This window comes from Saccopteryx bilineata, chromosome 2, assembly GCF_036850765.1.
Source record: "Saccopteryx bilineata isolate mSacBil1 chromosome 2, mSacBil1_pri_phased_curated, whole genome shotgun sequence".
Lineage (NCBI taxonomy): Eukaryota > Metazoa > Chordata > Mammalia > Chiroptera > Emballonuridae > Saccopteryx > Saccopteryx bilineata.
The window spans coordinates 154479430-154492916 of NC_089491.1; the positions used below are offsets into that span (position 1 = coordinate 154479430).

Consider the following 13487-nt stretch of genomic DNA (forward strand, 5'->3'; position numbering starts at 1 on the left):
TGTGGGAGGAGGAAGCCCTGGTGACAGCTGCGTCACGCTGGAGTGGTCCCTGGACTGTCATCAGACGGAGGGCTCAGGAAGGAGGAGATACGGGAGCTTCTGGCTGCAGGATTGAGAGGCAAGGTTCCTGCAGCGACGTATCCTTGCTCCCTCTTCCCAGCAGGGAGTCTGGTTCCACACCAACGTGAGCTCACCCTCCTGTGGAGCTGGTGGGGCTCCCCTCTCTGGAGCATGTTCTGGGTATCTGTCCTCTGATGACCTGGCTCCCAGGGCTGATGTCATTTCCATGACGAGAGCCATCTTCCCTTCCAAACTTGCAGGGTAAAGGTAAAACCCGCCATATAAATAATCTGATATGTCTCCTGGGAGGATGTAGGAGACGTCTTGGGTACTTTTCCTGGTCCTGTTTACTATCAAGGATGGACAATAATATGGCCCTAAATTGGCCACTGCAGTGGGTGAGGCCAGTTCTGGTCTTTATTCTCAAAGCAGGGAGGTCACTAAAACTTCTTGCAGGCCTGCGGGGGCCGTTTCACCAGACGGTCCAGCTGTGGCATGGAGCCGAGTGTCCTATCCTGCATCTCCCTTGTCTGCCACGCTCACCATTTCCTTGCCACATGAGGCTACTGAAGGCCTTGACGAAGCCCAGTGACTTCCGACCAACGTTCAGAGTTGCTTGCTAGCACAGGCCCTTAGAGGACCTTGCCAACCAGTAGAAAACAGACTTTGCTATTTTCCCAGCAGGATGATAGAATCCCTGTGCAGTTTGGGAATAGTGCCCCTTTGCTAAACAGAGCCCTGACATTGGGCTACAAGGCAGGACTGCCATCTTTGGTTCTATGGTGGGACTTCACCATTTCACTCTTCCCCATTTAGCATGCTGTTGGGGAGAGCCACACTATCACTCATGGCTGAATTGATAGGGGTCTTTGAGACTCAACAGCCCAGTGACTACCTGAGGAGTTTGGGTCAAATGGGTCATTGATCACATCAATACAACTGCATAAACTTTAGACATACTACAGTCAGCTCTTAAGCAGGACTTTGAATGATCTTAAACAAAGCCACACAATTAACAAATTTATTGGGTTGGGGCTCAGGTCTTAGGTCTCTGAACATAAGGAGGAATTTGAATTTAAAGGGAAAATACTATTCAGTGCATTATTTGGTATTTCTTTAAGCAAGGCTTAGACCTCAGAATTTTAGCTAAAGGCAGGACCTGTTTATTTCAATATTAGAAAGCTTTTGTTTTTGTTTTTTAACACGATAGTTTATTTTATATAATTATGACCCACATAATTTGGAAATTCTCTCTAGAGTAAAAGAAAAATAGTCTATCAGACACTCTATCAAAAAATATAAAAATAATTGGGTGAGTCTGTGATCTAGTTTTAGAGTCTTCTGTTTGTTTGTTAGGGACTGTGGCCATGAGGCAGTGACCTTGCACATACCCAATATAGCCAATGAAGTCAGATCAGCCAGATCAGGTTATCCATTTTGGTTTCTGAATATGAATACTTCATTTTACTTTCTTTTTTAAAAATGTTTATTTTATTGATTTTAGAGAGAGAGGAAGGGGAAGAGAGAAAGAAACACAGGGACACTGATCTGTTCCTGAATGTGCCCTGGCCGGGGACTGAGTGGGTAGCCTCTGCTCTTCCAGACAATGCTCTAACCAACCGAGTAGCCAGACAGAGCAAATACTCTACGTTACTCCTTGCTGTATAGATGATGTCCCTCCTCAGCCCTCAGGAGCAAGAGGGGCCAAGTTGCATTTAATTTCTGGGCTGAATGGAAATGAGAAGCAGTAGATGGAGAGAAGTGAGGCACTCTTCAATGCTTCAGACAGTCTCCCCTTTCTTCACCAACATGCCAAAACTAAGGCGAGGGATGTTGTTTGGAAGAAAAGAAAGAAATCATGGAAGTTTAACACTACTTATGCCCTAGAGGAGGTAATTTTTTATACATCTGTTTAAAAGCCTTGTCAATATCTACTTAAATGTTTTCTAAAGAGCAAGCAGAGAGTTTAGTGACTTAAGACAGCAGTTTGTAGCAAGTTTGGTTGGCTAGAGCATCATCCCAATACACAGACATTACAGGTTTGATCCCCGGTCAGGGCACATACAGGGACAGACTGATGTTCCTGACTCTCCCTCTCTCCTTTCCTCTCCTTCTAAAATCAATAAATAAAATTTTAAAAAGCTGAAACTCCAGACCTACTCAAGGAAGCACTTAATGAGCCAGCATGGCTTCTTAAATATATTGATTTATAGCAGGAACATGGAGAACTGAGTTCAAAAAAGAAAGGACCGAGAAATCACAAGGTGGAGCAAAGCCTTCTCCCGGAGCAGAGGTCTCTATGCCCTTGGTTAGTTCTCAGTCTTAAATTAAAATATTCATGGTTGGCTAACTGAGGTTTCTCAAATCGCACAGCTCATTTAGACAGTGTTTGGTAGTGGTGGACAAAGCTTGCATTTAGCTGTCTTAATAGAGATCTATTTGAGTAAAAACAAAAATTACCAAGAGAAAAAGAATATCACTCTCTGCCTCTCACTTGGTGTGGAAACCTGAGCAGTGGAGTAGAGGGTGCCTTTCCAGGCCCTGCTGGCCCTGCGGCCGCCGTTTCCCGGCTGGGCGGAAAGCAGTGACAACACAGGATGCTTCTGGGAGCCGGCCGGTCGGCGCTTTCCCTTACCTGCTATGCCCTCTTGGTTGTAGCAGGTCTTGTGCATCTTCCCCATGAAAAGCTCCAGGCCAATGATAGCGTAGATGATGATGACAAACAGCACTAGCAGGGCGATATGCAGCAGGGGCACCATGGCCTTGATGATGGAATTCAGAACCACCTGGAGACCTACAATGACAAATCACAGGCAGTGATGACAGTGAGAACACTGGCTCCCATTGACTGGAACCACATGCTGTCTTGGATGCTGTATGGACACAGCCTCGTGCAATCTTCTTAGTCATGGTACCGGTGATGGATCATGAGCCCCATTTTCGGACAGAGAAATTGAGTGACAGAACAGTAATCTACATCTGGATTGGCCTGGGTCCAAATCTATCTTGGAGGCACATCCAAATGAAAGGACTGGCAGGGCTATACTTCCAAGAAGAAGAATATGTAATTTCATCCAGAACTACCCAATTTTCTAACACCCCACCTTAGAGACAACCTAGGATCTTCTTCTCCTAAAGCAGTGTCTCATTACAGACAGGGTTCACTTTGACTAGAGATGGCACACAAAGACTTACTGATCACTCAAGAGCCTATGGCACCCTGGCTGGTGGGCTCAGTGGTAGAGCATTGGCCCGGTGTGTAGAAGTCCCGGGTTCAATTCCTGGTCAGGGCACATAGGAGAAGTGACTATTTGCTTCTCCATCCCTCCCCCTTCTCTCTCTTTCTCTTCCCATCCCGCAGCCATGGCTTGAATGGTTTGAGCAAGTTGGCCCTGGGCACTGATGATGGCTCCATGGCCCCACCTCAGGCACCAAAATACCTCAGTTGCTGAGCAACAAAGCAGTGGCCCAGATGGGTAGAGCACTGCCCTATAGGGGGGCTTGCTGGAGGTATCCTGGTCCGGGTGCATGTGGGAGTTTGTCTCTCTGCCTCCCTGCCTCTCACTTAATTAAAAAAAAAAAAGAGCCTATGGCTGACCTACTTGGTACAAAATGGATGAGCCTGGTACTACAGTATCAAGGGGGTAGGACTTCCTTTGCTGAAACTGGGTCACATCCCCAGGACACATCTGGGTGGTGTGACCTCCATGAAAGGTCTAAGGACCTAGAGTTCTAAAAGTGCCTTCTTTGGGTTACATGGATGGTCTCTCCTCCTAGAGATTTATAACCTGGCCACCTTCACTCAGGGCCTGAGTCTGAAGAACATTACAGCTTTCCACTCAAAAACCTGTTGAAGAAAGTCTGCGTTTAATGAGTATGGAATTTCAGTTTGAGAAGATGAAAAAGTTCTAGATAGCAGTGGTGCTGTTTGCACAGTGTGAATGGACTCTGTGCCACTGACCTACACACTTAAAAATGGTTAAAAAAGAGGAAAAAGGAGGTGAAGGTAGAAGGAAGAGGGTAAAAGGGGGGAAAATGGGGACCAAAAGAGGCTTTGTTTGGGGCAGAGGGTAAGAAATGTGTTGTTTAGATGGTGTTATATTGAACTATACACTTGGAACATGATTGGTTTGGCGACCCATGTCATCCCAACAAATTAAAATAAAAACATTTAAAGAATAGTTAAAATGGTAAACTTTGATATGTATATATTACCACAATAAAAATTATTTTTTAAAGTACTGAGATCCCTTCAGGAAAAAAAAGAGTAAATGAAAAACTCTAGTTAGCATGTGGGGCCTTGTCAGTGCCCCCCAAATATCTGTAGACTTTCAGGGTAGCTTACGAGTGAAAGGAAGAACGAGTCCCTGACTTACAAGCTCAACCATAAATAACACATCAAGCATGCTCCTCATTTAAAGGAGATGTTGCAAATTTTCATTTGCAAATGCCAAGGAGGTGGTCACTGACAAGTCACCCCTAGGTTATTCCTAGTCCCAGGAAAGCTTTCTGTCAACAGAGAGTGTACTATGTCTTATATCCCAGGAGAGACATGAGGGAAGGTCAGGCTCTCTTCCCTTACATCAAGGCCAGCTGTGCAGAAAATCTAGTGGTCCACCTTGGACACACGTATGATAGGACAGCCACTTCTGGGTCATAGCACAGAGGGCACTTTCAGGGCCACTGTCCAACTCTCCTGCCCATCATGAACATCGCACCCCCCTTCTCTATGTTTCAGGAGGTCCACCTCCGTGTTTACACACTGTCTCCTCTCTGGGTAAGCAAAGCCCAGGGCAGGGCTTTCCACGGCACTTTGTGACCTGTGGAGGGGTCTCCACAAGGCTACCTAGAATTCTCCCCAGCCTTTCAGTCCAGCTGGAAGAGAAAAAATAAATAAAGGAAGAGAAAGGAATAACCGTACCTGTGCAGTAAGGAGTACTTTGCAGTGTCCCGATAGAACAAGATGCTTTCAGACCCGAACAGTCCCATTAATAAGCAAGTTGTACACACACTGGAGATGAAAGCATGCCACTCCACAGGAAAGTTGAAAAACCGCAAAGTCATTTTCCAAGGGGTCTGAGGCAAGGAGAGCGCTTTCAGTTCTGCTCACAGACACGGGAGGGAAATCTCCCGGATGGGCCACCGCAGGCCCCCAGGGGCCTTTGCTATCAGGCTTCAGTGCCATGGCTTTAGTGGCAAGAAAACAGTGGGAGACACAGGATGGAAACTCTCCTCTGAGGCACAGCCAGAGGGTCTACCCTCGGGATGAAGACCAAGCCCTCACCGTGCCCTGCACCACCCCGGAGGTACAGCTCGCTAGCTGTCCCACCTCTCCACAGCTTCCCTTTTCTGTCCTGCATGCTCTGCACTGCTGGTGAAACAGCTTTTCTTGTATATGTCATTCTCAAATATGTCATTCTTCCCTCCACTGCCTGGCTGTTGCAAATGCTGTTCCCTCAACTAGAGTGCTTTTCCATAACTCCCTCCTACTTATGCTTTGTCTCAGCCCAAGCACCTCTCTTCCCAGGGACCCTTCCCCAAACTCCCAGACCTGAGAAGTTTCCTCTCTCCCTTGTTCCTCTTGGAACCATTTCCTTTCCTTTGGAGCATTAGACTCTGTTTGTACTTATATGTTGATTGTTTTGTTTTGTTAACATTTTCCTCTCTCTCTCATGTTGGGCTGTTTTGTGAAGGACGGGTACTGTCTGTCCTTTGCATCCCTTGACGGCTAAGGCCTAGCTGGCGCCGAGCACATGGGGGGCACTCAGTGTTTGCTAAGGAAATGCCACTGCTGCTGCAGAGGTCTGGGGGCCATCCTGCAAGGAGTCTGCTGGGCAGGCAAGGATATGAATGGCAGGGAGTTTCAGGGGCCCGCAGACCCAGGCAAGGACTACTGAGTAGGATACACAGAGGCCAAAAAGAAGTCATAACAGCCTGGGGGCTTCTTTTCAGCCACAGGGATGCCACAGAACTCCTAGGAATGCCGCCCCCTGTATGGCCTCAGCAGGAGACCATGCTGCCCACCTGAGCACCCAGCCCAGGAGGCTGGTCCCCAGACTCCTCCCCCAACCAGTGACCAAGTCCTGAGCACCCAGCCCAGGAGGCTGGTCCCCCAGACTCCTCCCCCAACCAGTGACCAAGTCCTGAGCACCCAGCCCAGGAGGCTGGTCCCCCAGACTCCTCCCCCAACCAGTGACCAAGTCCTGAGCACCCAGCCCAGGAGGCTGGTCCCCCAGACTCCTCCCCCAACCAGTGACCAAGTCCTGAGCACCCAGCCCAGGAGGCTGGTCCCCAGACTCCTCCCCCAACCAGTGACCAAGTCCTGAGCACCCAGCCCAGGAGGCTGGTCCCCCAACTCCTCCCCCCAACCAGTGACCAAGTCCTGAGCACCCAGCCCAGGAGGCTGGTCCCCCAGACTCCTCCCCCAACCAGTGACCAAGTCCTGCCAGTTTGATGCTGAAGTATTTTAGACAAGTTAAATTATTTTCATGACATAAATAATACATGCTAAATATAGAGAAAATGAAAATTAATATAGAGAAATTGGAAAACACAGGGAAACAAAAAGGAGAAAGAAATAACTCATCCTGCCACCCAGACACAAGCACAGTTCGCCTTTTGATATAGTGTTTGAACATTTTGGCCCATGACTTATTTTCCTTCTCTCCACCCCTTTGGTGTTCATCATTTGGTTAACTGGTCTCCCTACTGTCAGTTTTGCCCAATCTTCATACTGCAGTGACAACGCTCTCCTACAGTACAAACTGGATCATGTCACTCCCCTGCTGAAGTCTTCTGCTGATTTCCATCACCTACAGGTAAAATTCACCTGCCCCCGACACAGTTTGACCACATATAATTTTAGCTTAGACTGTAATTCTAGTAACATACCAAACTGTCTGAATGAACTTCTGTGGCTTCATGCCTCCCTCTTTCATTCAGCACAGGTATGCTGCTCCCCGGCCTAGAAGGCCACCTCCTGCCTAACCTTGAGCCCCTGGGCCTCATCTCCTCTTGGTATCAATGCACAGTAGTGACGCAATGCACACAGAATTAAATCACATTTGTAAGCACAGGCTACTTTCAGATGACAGAAACCTCAATGACCAAGGGAATTGAAAGCATGTCATTCAATGATCTTTAGAAAGAACCGAAGGTGTATTGTCAGGAAGAGACAAGACTTGTGGAAGGGGGGGGGGGGGAGAACAGAAAAACAAACAAACAAACATAAGCAGGGAAAGTGGTATCAATGATTTTCACATGATTTAAACTGAGGTTTTGAGGAAGAGGAGTCAGATGAATTTTGTATGACCATAGGGATGAAACCAGGAAGTATTCAGAATGGATTTAGGTTCAACACAAATAAAATATGCCCCAAAAGCAAACCTATGTGAAGGTAGTATGGGATGCTTTAAGACAGTGGTAGTCAACCTGGTCCCTACCACGCACTAGTGGGCGTTCCAGCTTTCATGGTCGTAGCAGAGCAACCAAAGTATAAATAAAAAGATAGATTTAACTAAAGTAAGTTGTTTTATAAAGATTTATTCTGCCAAACTTGGCAAAAATCCAACATAAAGTACTTGGTAAGTAATTATTATTATATGCTTTAACTTGCTGTAACTCTGCTTTATAAATTTTATCAAGTAAAGTTACTTCCCTACTTTATAAATCACCATTACTGTGGAACCAGTGAGCAGTTAGAAAATTTTACTACTAACAAAGATACAAGAGTGGGCGGTAGGTATAAAAAGGTTGATTACCCTTGCCTTAAGAGGTGGTAAGCTCCCCATCCTCAGAGATATTCAAGTGTTGACTAAACAAGTTCTTGAAGGAGATGCACTGGCAGGGATTCAGCCACCAGGTAAAGGACTTCCCTGGCACAGCAAAGTCCTCTGCACCCTCACTAACATGACCTGAAGGCTTCCAATGAGTCACGTGTAGTTTCCTCAACATTACTCGAATTATCCCATTTCCTCCTGGCAACAACCCTATGAAGTAGGTACGTACTATCATTGGTAATATTTTTCAAGGGCCTGTCCATAGTGACACAGCTGGTGACTGGTGCTATAAAGTTTAGTGCCAGGTGGCCTGGCTCCAGAGCCTGTGGGCTTTACCACTGCTAAATGCCTCCCCGTGCCCTGTCAGCGATGGTTCTCAGCCCCATAACCTATGTCTATAAAGCAGTGACACATGCTTACAACATCTTCCAGGAAGGTGTAGGAGCCTAATCCCTGCTTCCAGGAGAGCTGAAATGTTTCCAAGGCTGCCAGCTTCTGCCTGTTCTCCTCACAGTTAGCCTGGGTCAGCAGGAGCCAGGCTGGTGTGTGAAGAAGGTATGGAGCCAGCATCCCTTCTCTCCAGACCATCATCGGAATTTGGCTCTGAAGTTCTGGATGCTTAGAAGCTTCTTCTTGGAACCAGCTCACAGGCTTACCACAAAAAGTTACTCTGGCTCAAATTCGAATCTGGAAAACATAGTGACAATTCTCAACCCAAGTGTTCTCCTTCAATAGATCATGCTACAGCGGAGAATCAATGGCCAAGCCCTTCTTCAGGGCTGGCTGATCACACTGGTGGAGGTAAGTGAGCCCTTGATAAGTCAGGTGAAGCAGCTGCTTTAAAATGCCCTGTGAACACGAGATCATAAGGCCTACATATTCGATGATTTTTATATCCCTCACCAGAAAGCAGGATGCAAGATCTGACACAAATATGCATCCTTATGGGTAGGTATTTGATGTGAAAGCTATACTGGAAAAATCTGGGACATACAGTTCCACAGAGATGAACATACAATCTAGAAATCCAGTCTCTGCTACTTTGCAGCTCATGTCAGGTGGGTGAAGAAGCCACCTAGAGGCCTGGCTGCCAGACCTCCCAAGGAGATGGGGCTTCGGGAAGTAGCATCGTGAAATGCTGAAATTAGGAGAAGGGCAGGCGTGGATCTTAGCTAAAGTATGTGACTTTTCCTCTTCTCCCTCTTACACTGCTGCCGGGCCCTCCAGACAAATGCATTTCTATTAGGGGTCCAACTTAAAAATGCCAGGTTAGGAAAGACTTCAAGGATCTGCATATAGAAATCATTTTGTTTTTCCTTAAAATATTGAACCTATCAAGGGAAACGACCAGTTATGAACACCAAAAACCTGGCCTCTCCCTTTAAGATAGTGTTGAGATTAACCTGAAAATGCCCAGCTTGGCTAAAGTTGGTGCTTCCACACGTGTTACAAACAGTCCACCACAATGGCAGAGGACGTATTACATTCTTTTGTTTTATTTGAGAACATCCGCCTTGCTTTGGATGATCCGTTCTGCTCTGGGCCTCAGGGATCATCTCAGGAAGGAGTTTGAAAATGACATTATGAGCCTGAGAAAAGAGGAGAATGAAAACTTACCACAGCTGAAAGGTCGTGGGCAGGAGTGTTGTCTGACTGAGAGCTCTGTTCTTTTCATGCAAACTCTACTCCCATACTCCCCTCTTTTGATTTCAAATTTTAAGTCATTTGGTATAAAATGGGAGGGGGAAAGGGAGAAGTAACTGAAGACACCCCAAATTGGAGATCTTTGCTAATGGTAGTTTGATTTTCATTGTTCAGATTCTACATTGACTGACAGCTTTTTTGTTGGTAGCTAGGAATCTACATTTCATGGTCCAAACTCGTCAGACTCCATGGTTCCAGACAAGCCTTAGGAAAGCAATAAAAATGATCAGGAGGTCTGACTGCAGAATCCATAAGGAAACAATGCTGAAAGTCACTGAACTGGAAGAAGAAAAGTTTGGGGTTAGTTATAAGCCTCTCATATATTGCCCGAAAGTTTGTCACACAGGAAGAGGACTTTGGGATCATCTAACTCTCTGCCTTAATTTTCACTCCTTCTAAGGATATTGAGCTATATCCTATGGGCGGCCACCAGCTGTGATACAGATAGGGGATTCAATGGTGAATAAAGAACCCTCATGCTTTGTCCTCACAGAGCTTGTAATGGAAGCCAAGCATTAATCAAATAATCACCCAATTGATATATGATTACAAACTCTGCTAAGATCTTTACCAGAACAGAGGGTATTACAAGGGTCCTCTTCCATTAGCACAGAGCAGAGGAAGGCTTCCTCAGGAAGGGGCACTTGGTGAAGGCTGAGCAGTGAAGGTGCAGAGGAGCTGGCCATGTGAATGGGCAGCAAGACGGGGCCAGATGCCTCTGAAAGTTCCAGGTGAGAAGGTTGCCTGGATGATTCTGGAGACTCACGGGAGACCCATGGCTCCCATCTGTCAGCCTCATGCTTAACCCTGGCCTCTGTTCTACTTAAAAAACGACTGAAAAGGGATTTGGGAAACCAGTTTCCAGCTTCTGTATGAAGTCTGGGGAAGCAGAAATCACTTTCCCTTTCAGAGGAAACAATTCAGGACGCACATGAGACGGGTGCTCCTAACAACTTCCTCACGTGTGCTGTTATGGACCATGAATGGCAAAAAGCCATTGTAGATTCCAGGCTTAGCAAAAGGCTAAGTTCTCCCCCCTCCACCTCCATATTGGCTATGATGCTAAGTATTTGCACTTCACTTGGTTGTTTAAATTGCTGGAAGCAATTTACATGCCCTTCCTCTTACCCTGTTTGTTCAGATGCATGGTGGGGGGATTCCTGTTTAAGCCTTGGGAGAGTTCCTGTTTTAGCCTCAGATGTGTAACTTTGTATCAAGGATTTCTTTGATTTGCATATGGCTCTATAATAAAGCAAACTGGGCGGATGGAGCACTTGGATATTGCCTGATTACCAGTGCCATTTTAACAACTGGTTCACTGAACTCAACAAAAAGGTACCAGTTCTGCTGAACCAGTACAAACTGGCCAAATCCCACCACTGATTCTACACCAAAACATCAGGATCCAGTCACTTCCAGTGAACTTGGGCTATCATGGGAGATAGACTGTTGAGACTGGAAAGCCCTGTCTGGGCCCAGAGGGAGAGAGGCCAGGATTAATAACAGTATCTGGCATGGTACAGGCTTTGCAAGTAGTGTAGTGTATTTGCCACTTTTGTCTGGGTAGTGGCAAAGAGCAGAGGGTTTACAGTAAGGTTGGCTTGACTTTTAACTCCAGCTCCAGCATTTATAAGGTGTGTGATGTTGGACAAGTTATCTGTCTTACCTAAGTCTCAGTTCATTTGTCTTTATCAGAATAGTGGGAAAATTCAATGAAATTATATATATGGAGCACATACTGAGTCCTCAAGAAAGAAGCTGATGTTATCATTACTGTTGTTTGTTCTGAATCGTCTCGCCTCCATTTGTGCCATATTTAATTTTTTTAGTATCAAGATTTCTTTATTTGTTTCATCTCAACCCCTAAATCTAATACCCCCCCAAATTAATTCAATATGAAGGTTGATGTTTTAATTACTCTCATAGTTTTTAATTAGGCAACTGAGTATCCACCATTTCTTTCCTAGGACAACCACCTCTTTTAATGTTTATCAAACCACTTGTGAGATGCAGAAATTTATTTACATAAAAAGGTTCAATTAAAAATAAATGACAACCTCTAATGAATAAGGACATTTTAATAGAAACATTTTTTAAAAAAACCCTTGAGACTATTAAGAAAGCAGTACAAGCAAAAGCTCTTCTCCGCTTAATAGGAAGACTCTCTTCCAGTAAGAAAATGTTTTGCACACTCTTGACCCTCAATGTGACAAACTTTACTCTATAACCCAGGAGAGAACTACCTGCTTTCTAGTTCTAAATCTATTTTCTTTTGAAAGTCATTAAGCCTATGCAATTATTAAAAGTGTCAGTTGCTTCATTAGCCAAATGAAGGTGCAAAACATGATCTGTGAGGTTTTTTTTACCTCCAATTTCTAGCCAATCCAAACTGGTTCGTGTAGATCAGAAGTAGGCATAAGTCAATAGTCACAACCTGATGATGGTGATGATGATGATGATGACGATGATGATGGTGGTGGTGGTGGTGGCGGTCACCAACACACATGCTGATATGAGAATTCATTTGTAGATTCCAGTGAGGTATGACTTTGGAGGATGAGGACCCGGATGGGTTTGGCTAGGGAGTTCGAGTCTGAAGACATTTATCTGACCACCCTTCCAAGTAGGGGACTTCCTGCTCATGAAGTACAGAAGCCCTACAGATTGGGTAATTCCTTCTGGTTTAATGGGATGGTGATGGTGGCACATAGAAGGCCATGGCACTTTGCCAGTTACTCAGTGCTCATTGTCTGACTGCCCGGCATTGTTCCATTTGCCCTACTGCATCCCCTCTTCCCTCCGTCTCCACTCTGCTCTCCGGCCAGGGGCGCTGACCATATGGACTGCATCCACAGGCTGCCTTGCTCTCTGACTTCCAGTTTGTCTCATTCAATGGGGAGCAGATCAGGAGCTCAGCGGGAGGGCGGAAGGTGAAGTTGGGGTTTTATGTGCTGAGACCCTTCCCTGGAGGTCACCTTGGTCTGCATTATCATTGCTCCCCTCAAGATAGTTCTCTCCACAGACTGCGCCCCTTCCATGTGTTTCTACTATCTTGATATTTGTAATATGCTTTTACTCTTTCTTCAAATGAATTTGAGTACCTCCTATGTGCAGATTCTGCAGAAGGGACTTCTGAGCGGGGCAATGTTAAGACAAGTAATGCCAGCTTGGTAAGAATGGTAATGATACTGACCCACTGTGTCGAGAGGGTAAATTGATGTGAGCCACTCCTACCTATAACATCACAGCAGTGGGTCGCAGTTCTGAGTCCCCTCCATAATTGTTGGATGGCTTATACTGTAACTGGGAGGAGAGGCACGAGCATATGTCATGTCTGCTCCCCAGGGGCAGAGTCTGGGCGTATGTCCCTGTCTTGCCCTCTGCAGTGATCATGTGTTTAAGAGAAAAATTAAAAATTTTGGTGTATGACTTTGTAAAACCCTATACCAGTTACAGTGTGGCATTTTCTACATCCAACCTTGGCGTCACAGGCTTTGCCAATTGTAAAAATTACCTGACACGAGTGATGTGACAGAGATCACCCACCCCAGTGAAAATCCAGTAACTGCTTAATTAAGAGCGCCTCAGACCTCAGTCAGGCCAGACGAGATCGTGGCCTCCCAGCGTGACTTGGGGGCCTTGCTTCCCAGTGTGCTCAGTGGAACGGCAGCTTGGGCATCACCTGGGGCCTGGTCAGAAATGCAGAACTCAGGCCCCAACCCAGAGAGGTAAATCAAAATATGCATTTTAACAAAATCCAGATGACCCATGTGCATGTCTGGTGCTTTAGGGTTCCACGAATAGCCTCACTACACTTACAGTAATAGTGGCATTTACTGTGGGCCAGACGTGGTTCTGAGCCTTTGACATGAATTACCGTATCCCCCATGTATAAGACGCACATTGTCTTGAAAAATTTGGAGTCTAAAAACTGGGTGTGTCTTA

The 13487-nt window shown here is 45.9% G+C and overlaps 1 protein-coding gene across 12 annotated transcripts in view; it reads right to left on the reverse strand.

Moving 5' to 3' along the window:
- Window positions 1–13487, reverse strand: part of CACNA1C (calcium voltage-gated channel subunit alpha1 C) — a 786403-nt gene that overhangs the window by 231311 nt on the left and 541605 nt on the right. For all 12 annotated transcript variants that reach the window (XM_066258219.1, XM_066258227.1, XM_066258220.1 and 9 more), the window contains one exon: window positions 2696–2854. In XM_066258219.1, the coding sequence (XP_066114316.1) occupies window positions 2696–2819 (124 nt within the window). In that variant the 5' untranslated portion in view covers window positions 2820–2854. The remainder of the gene's footprint in view (window positions 1–2695; window positions 2855–13487) is intronic.